Source organism: Mirounga leonina, unplaced genomic scaffold, assembly GCF_011800145.1.
Source record: "Mirounga leonina isolate KUSES-001 unplaced genomic scaffold, KU_Mleo_1.0 Mir_166, whole genome shotgun sequence".
In the NCBI taxonomy this organism is placed as follows: Eukaryota; Metazoa; Chordata; class Mammalia; order Carnivora; family Phocidae; genus Mirounga; species Mirounga leonina.
The window spans coordinates 24,678,685-24,692,926 of NW_023270418.1; the positions used below are offsets into that span (position 1 = coordinate 24,678,685).

A 14,242-nucleotide genomic window follows, 5' to 3' on the forward strand; every position below is an offset into this window, starting at 1 on the left:
GACATTTAACAGTTATCTGGAGATATTTTTGCTTGTCACAACTGGGAGGGGGCTGCTATTGGTCTGAAGTGTGTAGAGACCAGGGATGCTGCTCAATACCCTATAATGTACAGGGCAGTCCCCTAAAACAAAGACTTTTCTGGCCCCAAATGCCAATAGTGCAGGTGATCTCTAGGTGATCTCATTCAGTGTAACAGCTTTAAATGCCATCTAATGCCAGCAATTCCCAAATCTGTAACTTCAGCCCAAACTTTCCACTGAACTGGTTATTGTTTCAACACTTCCACTTGGATATCTAACAGGGATTTCAAATGAAACCTGTCCAAAACAGAATGCTTAGACTAGCAAACTTGAAAAACGCCTGCTTTACCTGCACTCTTTCCCAACTCAATTAACGGCATCTTTGTAACTTCCAGTTGCTCAAGCCAAAAATCTGGAGGTCACCCTTGACTTTTTCTGTATACTCTATATCTGATTTTTTTTTTTTAAAGATTTATTTATTTGATAGTGAGAGTGAAAGAGAGAGTACACGAGCCAGGTGAGGGGCAGAGGGAGAAGCAGGTTCTCTGCTGATCTGGGAGCCTGACTCAGGGCTTGATCCCAGGACCTCGGGATCTTGACCTGAGCTGAAGGCAGACGCTTAACCGACTGAGCCACCCAGGTGCCCCATAACAAACTCATCTTTAAAGCATAGCCACAATCAGAATATTTCTCACTGCCTCTACCAATGCCACCCTAGTCTAAGCTGCCATTATCTCTTGTCTAGACTGTGGCACCAACCTCCTAATTGATCTCCCTGCTTCTACCCTTTCCCTGCTATACTCTGTTCTCAACATCTAAAATGTTGAGATGTTCTAAAATCACAATTTAGATCATGTCATTCCTCCACTTAAAACCCTTCAATGACTTCTCGCCATCTAATTCAGAGTAAAAGTCAAAGCCTTAGGGCGCCTGGGTGGCTCAGTTGGTTAAGCGACTGCCTTCGGCTCAGGTCATGATCCTGGAGTGCCTGGATCGAGTCCCGCATCGGGCTCCCTGCTCGGCAGGGAGTCTGCTTCTCCCTCTGACCCTCCCCCCTCTCATGTGCTCTCTCTCATTCTCTCTCTCTCAAACAAATAAATAAAATCTTTAAAAAAAAAAAAAAAGTCAAAGCCTTAAAATTACCAACAAAACCCTGATTTGACCCTCTGCTACTTTATTAATCTATCCTTTGGTCATTCAGCTGCAGACTCCTGGCTCCTTGCCATTCTCTGAACATAACAAACAAGCTCCTGTCTCAAGATTCTTTGCATTTTGGTTCCTTTTTCTTGGAAGGTTCTACCTGGAAATCTTATTCCCCAGATATCTACTTCCTCTGTTTAAATGTCAGCTTATCACTGGGTCTTTCCCAAATAAAAGATCAACTCCTGCAGGCATCCCCCTTCCCTCTAACCTTCCTTCCCTGTTCTCTATTCCACTTATCACTGGACAAACTGTATTTACTTATTTTGGGGGATTACTGTTGTTTATTGCCTATCTGCCTCCACGAGGGCAGGGACTTTGTTTTGTTCCCTGCTGTACTCTCAGTCCCTAAACACTGACTAGACATATTAGGCACTAAAAAGTATTTCTTAAATGAGATTTGCATGTCAGCACAGGTCTCTTTTCAGATACTTGGACCTATAAATTTCAATGCCTACATGGCATTTCTGAAGGGCTGCTACATGGGTACTTCAAATTTAATATATCTGAAAGAATTATTCACATCTCTCCAAAATCCATCTTCTGCATATAAAAGGCAACCCTGCCACCCAGTATCTTGTTAGTTATACCAGAAACCAGGAAACTGTCTTTGCTCCATGTCCCTTCCCATCTTTTACCCCACATTCAATCTATCACCAAGTCCTAGCAAAGCTACCCTTTTTTCCCCCCATTGAGGCATTTTATTTGCCCATATTACATCCCTAGAAAAAGAACCCCAGGATTTTCCCTCCTGTGTGTTTTGTCTTGCTTCTTCATGGTCCATGATGCCAGCTGAGTTGTCAGTACAATGAAACCAAACTGGCGGGACAGGAGCAGGTTATTCTGCCATTTTTCTAGATCTTTGAGCTGTACATCAAATCTGGGGCTGATCACTCCACATTTGTTTAACCTGCCCGTGAGGTTCACAACAATTTCCCCTGCTCTATCTATGATCATCAATGATTTCAAATTCGCCAGTGTAACCATGCTTCATCATCACTGTGAGAAACCGGACGATGACTTTGGAGCATAGCCTAACAACCTGGTGTTTGCCTCTCTTTTCAGCACTGTTAATGTTTTTGAGAGCATCTGCCAGGACATTCATGTGCACCATTATGGCGGCACGGAAAAATGGCGGAAAAATGTAAAGCTACCTTCTGAATGCATCTCAAATCCATCTATTTCTCCTTTCCAAGCTACTCCCACAATTGAGCCACCAGCATCTCTTACTTAGTCCATCATAAGAGCAAGAATTTTTTTTTTTTAATTATACCTATCTAATCCAAATTCATTTTCCATGAAGTAAACTGATTTTTTTCTTTATGCAATTTTGATTATATTAGTAAAGAGTTAGTAACTCTTTAAGACCCTTCAATGATTACTCAGTGTACTTGGGAAAAAAATCCAAAGTTGTCAGGAAGGATCTGAGTCCTGTTTACCACCCCCTCTACCCCTCAGTCTCTGCATCTCTCACATCACTTTCCATTTCAGCCACTGCACTTAAGCCACACAGACTTGCAGTCAGTTCCTCAAATCTGCCCAGGTCTTTCTACCTCATGGATTTTGCATATGGTGATCCTACGTGCTGACTGCTCTCTCCCCAACCACCCACCTGGGCAACTTTTCATCCTACAGATCTCAGGTTAAATGTGATATCCGTGAAAGCCTTCCCTGTCCCACCAATAACATTTGGTCCTCTCATTAGCCTCTCACAGCCCCTATATTTTTCTTCTGAGGCAAGTACGAAAAATTTATGTTTATACACCTATGTTGTGGTCCCTTACTTTAGTGTCTTTTTCCTTCATAAAATTGCCCCATGAAAGGTGTCTCCACATCTATTCTCAAACAGCTACAACATCTTCCATGATGGAAATGATGGTTGCTTTTGTTCACCACGTCATCTCTAGTAAACTTAGCACAGTGCCTGACATGAAGAAGCTCAAATGTATTTGTAGAATGAAGGAAGCTGTAAAACACTATAAGAACACAATGAGTTCAAGTTTAAAACTGGTCTTTGGGGCTTAATCCCATAAGCTTTATTTCCTCTGCTTTTGGTGCTGCCTGGAAGGGCACCTCTACTAGAACTCTGTGTCCCCTTAATTTTCTCCTGATTCAGAAATCAAGAGAAAACAGTCTTTCTCTTTTCCTGACTGTCCATTACCGCCTCGGAGAATGACACTTTGGCAACAGCTGCAAAAACTCAAAGGCCCAACAATCCGACCTTCCAGGGGGGTTCGGCGAACACAGCTCTTACCAATGAATGAACCTGTTTCTGGTGACGGAGAACAACTTGCCACTTTCCATATAGTAGAAGCCTCCCGCGCTCTCACTGTATTTCACCGCTCCAGCCAAGGCATTTGCAGTCCCTGCAAAAGGAAAGTGGTCAGCCTGCACACCTGGTTATCTCGGGATGACAGAGACTGAGGGCGCTGAGAAAGCAGAGGGTGACGACTGACAGACTATACAAAGAGAAAGGGAAGAAAGGAGGACGACGTAGGACACTACGGAAGCTCTGATCCCGGGGATATAGGCATGTGGACTTAGAGCTCTGAGTATGAACCCGGGGTCAGAGATGTAAGGACCCATGGGAGGAGCCCGAGGGGAAGGATCGGATCGCGTCCTCTTTGGCTGCTTTCGTACCAATGCCGCAAACTGTGAATTCCCGAAAGTGTCTCGGCCTCTCGCGCTCAGCACCGCTGAGCTCCACGAAGCTCCGTTCCAGGGCTCCCGCTGCCGCCATCTTCCCGCCGCCGCCGCAAGGCCCGACGGGACGCGAGCTAGGCCGGGCGGCTATCGTCACTTCCGGGGCGGGCGGAGTTGCAGACAGGTGAGGAAGCCTGCGGAGAAGGGAGGGTACAACAGCCCGTTGCGAGGCTTCCAGTCAGTTGGCTGGAGAACGAGAGTGGACAGGGAGGAAGCCAGAGGAGAACGTGGCAGGGGTAGCCGACTCTGCTTGCGGGAACCTTCGCCTTGCCGGCTGGGACACCCCCCCCCCAGGGGGGCGGTACCCTTTTCCCGGCGTCCTCGGGGCAGGGGGCGGGGCCGGGTTTGTTTCCATTTTGAAAACCCGGGCGCGGGCGGCGGGCGGCGGGCGGCGGGCGGCGGGGCTGAGCTTCCCGGGAGGGGCGAGGTCCGGGGAGTCCGGGCAGCTTAGCGCCCTCTGCCGGGCTTCGAGTTCGCGGTCAGCCTTCCCTGCGTTGGGGTGGCAGCCTGTAAATCGCCTGGTCTCCTTTTCCGCCTTCAGCGACACGTGGGATGGGGAGAGGGCGAGTACTGGGGAGAGGAGATTTTTTTGTGTTGGAATCTTTTCAAGAGACTATTCGTGTATTCTTGTGTTCTGAAACGTAATGCCTTCAATAAAACGTTGATGCAACTTGCTGCGGTTATATAAATGCTGCTCACTTGCATTCGGGAAAGGAATTTGCCTTTCGTTCCATTCCTGATCTGGATGTTTGGAAGATACTGTGGCTTTACCCGTATCTAGGACACAGAGGATGCTCAGTATTGGGGGAAAATGCTGATTTTCAGGGGAAAAGGGTTTTTCCTTGATAGTCACCGTTTGTTAAGCAAATGTTATTCTTACCGTCAGCAGTGAATGCAACCCTTCTCTATCATTCTCTGTTTCATTGATCCTATTCCGACCAGTCCCCTCCACCCCCCATCTTTCCAGCTTGCTCCTAGGACTCCAATTCTAGCAATGCAATCCCTCCATCCCACCTAGGATCCATTGTTCTACCACCTTTTCACTGTCCCCCATTTCCTTGAGATTTCCTTCTTGCTCTGCTTAAATTCCATTTAAATTACTCCTTTGCCTAGCTCTCTTCATTATCCTCTGGTAAAAACTAGAACCTTGATTGAAGCCAAGTCTGCAGCTGAACAGGGCTGGAGAAAAATACACAATCATCAGACATGCCTTCCTCTACCTCCATCATGATTCTAAACCTCCAGTGGGTCCATACTGCTACCCAGCAAACACATTGTGTTTCCCTTGTCCACTTACTGTCCTAGATGAGTATTTCACACCTTCTGTAACCTGCAACATCTTCCCCCTCCTCCTCACTCTCAGCTTGCTTTTTCACTTAGAAAATTGATGGAATCAAAAGAGAATTTTCCCCACTACCACCTCTCCCTACCTGCCTTCCTCTCCTGTTACTATAAATTGAACTGTCCTTGAACTTGTGAAAGAACAACCTTTTTACATTTCCCCCTGCTGAAGGACACCATTCCAGCAGTTCTCTCTCCTACATCTTCAGTTCTGCCCACCACCCTCCGCCCCCCCCTCCTTTACGGAATTGTTTCCCCAAGCACACAAACATGCTGTTATTTCTCCTTCCTGCCACACACAAAAAACTCATTTGATCTCCACTCTCTGGCTACTATCTGCTACTTCAGAGCTCCTCTTCATTGTCACAGCAGAATTCAAGAGCTTTCTGTTTAATTTTTCTTTCAGTCTCTCTTAAATCCGCTTTTATCAGGCTTTGGCGCCTGTTGCTGTACTGAAACGGCTTTTTTTCAAGATCTCCAGTGACATCCATTTTTATCTAATGCTGAACTCTCATTCCTTTTTTTTTTTTTTTTTTTAAGTAATCTCTACACTCAACATGGGGCTCCAACTCGTGAGCCTGAGATCAAGAGTTGCGTGCTTTATAGACTGAGCCAGCCAGGTGCCCCTGAACTCTGATTCCTAAACTTACTTGACCACCTGCAGCATTTGACCAATTGCTTTCTTGCCCACTTTCTTCACAATGGCTTTCAGGACACCACACTCTCTTGATTTCCTCTCATTTCACAAACTTACTTTTCAGACTCCTTTGCTAGTTGCTTCTCTTTTCCCCATACCTCTTAATGTTGGAATGCCTCAGAGCGCAATTCTTGGTCGTGTCTACGCACGTTCCCCTGAGGATTTCATGTAGTCTCCTGGCTTTAAATACTAGATCACTGTATTCCGATAATTCCCAGATGTATATCTTCAGGCTAAACCTTTCTCCCTTGAACTCCTACCTTAGGTATCCAACTGCCTGTTCCTTTCTTTCTTTCTTTCTTTTTTTTTTTAGAGTTTTTATTTTTTAAGTAAGCTCTAGGCCCAAGATGGGGCTTGAATTCACAAACCCAAGATCAAGAGTCACATGCTTTACCAACTGAGCCAGCCAGGTGCCCCCTGAGCACTCTATCTTTACATTCATCTGCCTACTAACGTCACTGGGATTCCCCCACAGACACATTAACTCAACATATCCAAGACATAACTCGTTTTACCTCACTCTCCACTATCATGTGATTCTCTTATCTATTTGCCTTTCACTACCCAGTGACCTGATTTAGAAATCGAGGACTCATACTGGGCACAGAGCCCCTAAAACCCTTGGAATTCCCTAAGTGATGAGTGGAAAAAGGTGTCTTTTTTAAATGTTAATGAAGTGACTTTTGGAAAGTCCCTAGGTAGCTTAATGGTGGGGGCTGGTTGCCAGGAGAAGCAACCACATGATTTGAAGTTTGGAGCTTTCAGTTCCACCTCCAACTCCCAATCTCTGGGGAGGCTTGAGGGGTTGGAGATTGAGTTCAGTGACTAATGGCCAACAATTTAATCAACTATGCCTATGTAATGAAGCCTCCATAAAAACCCAGAAGGATGAACCAGAATGAATCCTGTACTGTGCCCCAAACTCCATGGGGACAAAAGCTCTTACATTCAGGACCTTGCACTATATATCTCTTAATTTGGCTGTTCATTCACATCCTTCAACATCCTTTGTAATATACCAGTAATCTAGTAAGTAAACTGATTTCCTGAATTCTGTGAGCCGCTCTAGCAGAGAATTGAACCCAAGGAAGGGGTTGCGGGGACCTCCAATTTATAGCCAGTGGTCAGAAGCACATGTGACAACCTGGACTTGTAATTGGCATCTGAAGTGGGAGCAGTGTTGTGGGACTGAACGCTTAGCTTATGGGATCTGACGTTATTTCCAGGTAGGTAGTGACAGAATTAAGTTTGCGGAACACCTGGTCAGTGTCCACAGGAGTTGAATTAATTGCTTGGTGGTGTGGAAAAATCCCACACACTGGACCTCCGAAAGGCCTACCATTAGATACCATCACAGTAGCGATTAGGTTTCAATATATGAATTTTGGGGGGTGGGGAGGACACAAACATTCAGTGTCCAGCACTTCTTAAAATATCAGGGGCTCAAAACAAAAACAAAAACAAAAAACCAACCTTTCAGGGGCTCCCTGTTGCCCTGACTTCCAAGGTCTTTTCCCAATTCAACATGATCTACCTTCTTTAAATTCTTGAATCTCCTTGAGGGAGAAACACTTATGCTGTCCCGATTGTAGACTGCCTTCTTCATACAGTCCTAGTGGAATCTGGTCATATCTGGGCACACCTGTCAAACCTGTGTGGTGGGTATGCCTGAAACCTACTTGCTAAGGGACTGAAAAGGGACTTGGGGAAAAAATTTTGCCTTAAGGCAGAAGGAACCCGTAGTAACTTGATTTGGGATTTAGTTGTAGTGGATCATTCTGAATACATTGTGATTTGCCTACCTCCCTGGCCTCTACTGGACTTGCATCTGATGCCTATGGAAAGCAGAGTTGGGGGCTAGGAGGACAAAAAGACTAAGTACATTACAGCATCTATAAAACATTGAGGGCCCTCAAGTACTGCCTTGAGACTGCTCTTGTAGGGGGGGTGCAAAAAGGGAGAGGCCAGTATTCCTCCTGTACAGATGATCCCAGAGCAGGTTTTTCAGTTTAAATTTTTTTTTTTTAAAGATTTTATTTATTTATTTGAGACAGAGAGAATGAGAGAGACAGAGAGCACATGAGAGAGGGGAGGGTCAGAGGGAGGAGCAGACTCCCTGCAGAGCAGGGAGCCCGATGCGGGACTCGATCCCAGGACTCCAGGATCATGACCTGAGCCGAAGGCAGTCGCTTAATCAACTGAGCCACCCAGGCGCCCAGGTTTTCCAGTTTAAAGGCTCCAGCATATTGGGGGGGGGGTGCCTTCCAGAAGTCTGGTGACCAAAGGGGTGGGGTGAGTACTTGGCAAGGACTGGTGTCCTATATAGCAGGGCTGGTCCCCTGAGGAGACTGGAGCCTGGCCAGCAAAGCAATTCTTAAGAGTAACTTGGTGGCTTTACCTACATTACTTGGAAACGGATTGTTTCATAAACAGATTATTTCATGAACATAGACACTCCCTGGGCACTCCCAGAAATGCTTTAGGGACTGTTTAGCAGGGACCAATCTGCCGGCATGAGTAGGTGGGGGAGAAGTCAGTGGAATGTATTCATGTTTTTAATGTAGCTGTGCTTTTACCCACAGGCTGGGGAAATGTGGGTTTTACTGTATTCAGACTATTTCACTTGTTTCTGTCATGCTCGCAGAGTTCTGTGTGCCTCGCTTGTATGAGTTTTCCATTGCTGCTATACTAAATTACTATAAATTTAGTGGCTTAGGGGGAAATCGGAGGGGTAGACGAACCATGAGAGACGATGGACTCTGAAAAACAAACTGAGGGTTCTAGAGGGGAGGGGGGTGGGAGGATGGGTTAGCCTGGTGATGGGTATTAAAGAGGGCACATTCTGCATGGAGCACTGGGTGTTATGCACAAACAATGAATCATGGAACACTTCATCTAAAACTAATGATGTAATGTATGGGGATTAACATAAGAATAAAAAAAATAAAAAAAAATTTAGTGGCTTAAACAGTTACACAGGTTAGAAGCCCAACATGGGTTTTACTGGGCGAAGATCAAGGGATCAATAGTGCTGTGTTCTTTCTGGAGACTGTAAAGGAGAGTCCCTTCCCTCATCTTTTCCATCCTCACGAGGCCAACACGTTCCTTGACTTGTGGCCCCTTCTTTCATCTTCAAAGCTAGCAATGTCGTCACATTTCTCTCTGGCCTCAGGGAAAAGTTCTCTGCTGTGATTAGGTTGGGCCCATCTGGATAACCTAGAATAAACTCCCCCATCTCTAGATTCTTAAACTCAATCACATCTACAAAATTACTTTTGCCATGTGAGGTAACAGTCACAGGTTCCAAGGATTAGTACGTGGACATCTTTCTTGGATGGGGGGGGGAGAGACATTTTTCTACCCACCATGTTTATGATTTACTAAATATATCATATTCTGATTTCATTTTTATAACATCCTTGAATGGTAGTATTATTCTTGTAAGGTAGATAACTTTTCTGAAGCACCGGTTAAAAATATAGTTCCTAGGGCACGTGGGTGGCTCAGTCGTTAAGCGTCTGCCTTTGGCTCAGGTCATGATCCCGGGGTTGAGCCCCACATCGGGCTCCTTGCTCAGCGGGAGGCCTGCTTCTCCCTCTCCTGCTCCCCCTGCTTGTGTTCCCTCTCTCGCTGTGTCTCTCTCTGTCAAATAAATAAATAAAATCTTTAAAAAATATATATATATATATAGTTCCTATCAGTTGTTACCTTCTTAACCCAGAGTTCAATCTTAGCATTACTCATTAGTAAGGACAACCAGATATAAAGTGATTCCTGGGTGATACAAAGTCAAGGAAATGGCATCATCTATAGAAGATTTTTAAACAACTTGCTTAAGATATTAACATGCCATGAAATTCGCCCTTCTAAAGTCTACAGTTCAATTATTTTTGTATATTTATATAGCTATGTAACCATCACCACAATCTAATTTTGAAGTATTTGTCATCCCCCAAAGAAATCTAATACCCATTAGAAACTACTACTATGGAGGGGCGCCTGGGTGGCTCAGTCGTTAAGCATCTGCTTTCGGCTCAGGTCATGGTCCCAGGGTCCTGCGATTGAGTCCGCATCGGGCTCCCTGCTCATCGGGAAGCCCGCTTCTCCCTCTCCCACTCCCCCTGCTTGTGTTCCCTCTCTCGCTGTGTCTCTCTCTGTCAAATAAACAAAATCTTAAAAAAAAACAACAACCAAAAACTACTACTATGGAAACTACTAATCAATTTTATTTTTTTAAAGATTTTATTTATTTATTTATTTGAGAGAGAGAGAGAGAGAGAGAAGGGGCAGAGGGAAAGAATCTCAAGTAGACTCCGTACTGAGTGCAGAGCCCAACACGGGGCTCAATCTCACGACCCTGAAATCATGACCTGAGCCTAAATCAAGGGTCGGATGCTCAATGGACAGAGCCACCCAGGTGCCCCCTTTTTTTTGTTTTTCGTTTTTCATGCCCCAACGACCCTGAGATCAGGACCTGAGCTGAAATCAAGAGTCGGATGCCTTAGCAGATTGAGCCACCCAGGTGCCCCTCAATTTTATGTTTCTATAGATTTGCCTATTCTAGATATCTCATATAAATGGAATCATACATATGTGGTCATTGGTTTTAACTTAGCATAATGTTTTCAAGGCTCATCTATGTTATAGTATGAATCAGTACTTCTTCCTTTTTATGGCCAAACAATATTCCATTGTGTGAATATACTACATTTTATTTATCCATTCATCAGTTGCTGGACATTTGAGTTGTTTTACTTTCTGGCTATTATGAATAATGCAGCTATGAACATATAAAGTATTCTTGCAAAAATGTTTAATACAGATTGTGGTAGGCAGAATAATGGTCCCCGCACCCCCCAATGTCTACATCCTGTTCCCTGGCACCTGTAATATGTTACCTTACATGGCAAAAGGTACTTTGTACGTGTGAGTAAGGTTAAGGACCTAGAGATGGAGAACTGAGCCTGGATCACGCAGGGGGGCCCTATCTAATCACATAGTCCTTAAAAGAAGAGCGCATTTCCCCACTGAGGTCAGAAAGAGATGTGAGGAAGATGGGACATGTGTGATATTTCTGGCATTGGGGATGGAGCAAGGAGGCCAGGAGCAAGGGATATGGGCAACCTCTAGAAGCTGGCAAAGGCACAGGGATAGATTTTCCCCTACAGCCTCCAGAAAGGAATGGAACCCTGCCAACACCTCGATTTTAGTCCATTGATTTTTGCTCTTAGCCGAAGGGAGCTGCCTTGTTTTTGATTATGTCCCCTGCATCCATTGAGTGGTCAACGTGGAAAGTCTAAAGGTCCTGCCCCCTCACCTTGATCTAGGACCACTCCAAAGGACCATTTCAGCTCCAGAATGCTGTGTGGGATCTGCTGAAGCCTCAACTTCTCCTTCTGCCCAATCCTGCCTCCCTTAGTCCCTTCAAGGCACTGTTCCTGAGAGCACTCTCCAATAAACCTCCTGCACGCAAATCTCTGTCTCTGAGTCTGTTTCCTGGGCCAACATGACACATGCCCATGACATCTTGTCCAAAGATGGGCAGCCAGCTAGGAACCAGCAAGAAAAAGAATTTGGAAAGGGAAAAAGGTTAAGGGGAGGACCTATTCTAAATTCCAAAATTGGTGATGAAATGTTGGAAAGAACATCAGCTGGGCTTTAGAAAAATTGGGTTCAAGTTCTAGCTCTGCCTCAATGACCTCTTGTCACTCGGCAAGCCACCCATCTCCCTGCCTCTGTTTCTAAGAAGAGGGTGTTGTACTTACTCATCTCCAAGGTCTCTTCTGGCACTCAACTCCGGATCTGTGGCCCGAAAGCCAGAGACAGGCTAGATCTTCAACTTCATCTCTTCCTAATGTCCAGGCTCAGAACCAAGTCCCTTCCAGGAGTTCCCCAGGACTGAGGACAGGCATGTCCTTCCTGAGTTGAAATTGACTTGAGTTGCACAACCCCTGGCCTTTGGGACACTTAGTTCAGACTGTGATAATTTCTTAGATGCTTGTCTATCACCATGCTTTCCATGTGCGCTCTTTTCTCATTCCTTTGTTGATAGTTAAATCTTTTTTCATGTATAAAAAATAAAATGTCATGCAATCAATGTGCATATTTTATGTAGTCTCCTTCCAAAAATGTTAAGTTGATGGGGTGTCTTACAGTTTCCTAGGAATCCAGTAAGTACAATTTTCACAGTAAGCTGTCTCATTCCTTTTCTTATCTTCAACATCCATCAGAGTTCTTGAAACTTAAAAGTACCTAAAAATGTTTGAAGAAATTACTAAGTGAATGAATAAATGCACATAGGCATCATTAGAAAACTCAAATACTCTTTGAACCATTAATATGCTGGCGCAGGGTGGTTGTAATATAAATGGAATCATATTGCCATCTAGTGGTTAGGTGGTGACTTCGTTTAGAAGCAAAATGCAGAATGTTACTAAATGTTACTAAAATTATTTGGGCAGCAAGTTTTACTTACAGATACTTTTGTAAGAAAAATACTTTTATGACTTGACACTATATTCTGAGAATGTCTTGGTTTGCTAGATCGCCATTAATGAATACCTATAAGTGAACAGTATTGTAGATAGAACTTTAAGGCAGATTTTCCTAACCTAATAGCTATTCCTTGAAAGGAGAATTTGGTGGTTTAAATAAGTTTGGGAAATGATGATTAATAAAGTTAAGCGTATTTATCTTCTGCAGAACTTTTCAGAGACATTAATAGGATTGTGTGCTTTGTGATGCTCCACGAGGGGCTTATGCATGATATGTTTTCCAGATGCTTTATATTCTTTTCAAGGAACAACTCATTGGACCATTGTTTTATGGGAAAAAATTTTCAGAAACACTGCTTTCTTGTCATTTTCCCCATATGTTAAAAATATCTATTAGCGCACAGCATTTCCTGCCTACAAAGCCTTCTTTGACCTTCATTGCCATGTTCTAGATGCAGTAAGTTCAGGAAGCATCAGAATAAGTCAGTAGTCATACCTTACATTTATATAGATCTTAGTTTTGAGGTAAGAATTTCTTTAATTGAAATTAGTATTATTCCACGTTGAACATTTTTTTTTTACACAATCTACTTTCATTTTGGATTGTAGGAGTGTGGTTTCCTGCTGTTTGGGCTATTACTTTCAATAATTGCTATTAGCGATGGTAGAAATGACTCGGGATTCAACCACAATGCAAATGACTTAAGATTTTCTATTTCTGCCTTTTGCCTACATGCTGTGGTATTAACCAAAGCTACTAATTTCTGAATTCCTGGCAGGAGCTCATTTATTCTTTCAGTGTTGTTGTTGTTGTTGTTTTTTTAAAGTAAGCTTTAATCCAACGTGGGGCTTGAACTCACGACCCCAAGATCAAAAGTCACACGCTCTACCCACTGAGCCAGCCAGGCACCCCTATTCTTTCAGTCTTGCTTACACAGCTGCCAAGAGCTAGGCTCTGGGGTTAGAAAGACCCCCCCGGATTTGAGCTCTGTGCAGTCAGGGATCTTGTCCACCTTATTTTCTGTTGTATCTTTAGTGCCTGGCATGGCGCCCAGCACTGACGAGGTGTTTCATGAAGTATCTGTGGACAGAATACACGTTTCCCATTCTCTGCTTTTGAGGTTTAATAGAGGGACAAAAGAGAACTACAGATAACAGTAAAGTGTGATCATTATTATAAAAGACATGTACGAGGAGGAGAAAGAACATTCTAGGCAAAAAGTCTTAAAGGCATGGAGAGAACCGGGGTGAGGAGTGGTTGAAAAGGCTGGGGTCACAGTGGAGAGAGGTTTTTCTTTCTTGCCAAAGATTTTTAGTTTACTTAAATGTTTCTCTTTACAACTCAGTGCTTAAAGTACTAGGTAAATTCTTGTAGATATAAGAATTTTATTTCAGCTCAAATCAAACTTTGCAAGTAATTTTTTTGAAAGGTTGACTTGACCTCAGGATAGAGATCCTTGCTGAAAGGGAGAAGACATCGCTGTAAGGTTGGTAAATCTGTGGGGGAAGCCAGGATGACATTGTAGTAGTTAGTAATTGCCCCGACATACTGTCTAGAATTCTGAAACTCTCCCCAGGAAATGCCCAGTGCAGAGCCCTGCAGGAGAAGTTTAAAAAGCAAATTGTGGAATAAGTGAAGTATGTCAGTGACTTTTCACTTCCTTTTTCGTTATTCTTTCTACCTGCTTATGAAACCACCATGACTTCAGAGACCAGGGCCCTCTGATAGCCCCTGAAAGCCCAGGGCTCCCAGCCAGACCTGACCCTCCTGTGCTTTGGACTTATC

At 44.1% G+C, this 14,242-nt stretch overlaps 1 protein-coding gene across 1 annotated transcript in view; it reads right to left on the reverse strand.

Annotated features, from left to right (window-relative positions):
* Positions 1–4,125, reverse strand: part of NUP160 (nucleoporin 160) — a 48,571-nt gene extending 44,446 nt beyond the window's left edge. Inside the window, exons 1-2 of the mRNA XM_035012855.1 lie at positions 3,862–4,125; positions 3,476–3,587 (exon numbers count right to left, since the gene is read on the reverse strand). Coding sequence (XP_034868746.1) covers positions 3,476–3,587; positions 3,862–3,961 — 212 coding nt within the window. The 5' untranslated portion in view covers positions 3,962–4,125. The remainder of the gene's footprint in view (positions 1–3,475; positions 3,588–3,861) is intronic.
* Between the last annotated feature and the right edge of the window lie 10,117 nt (positions 4,126–14,242).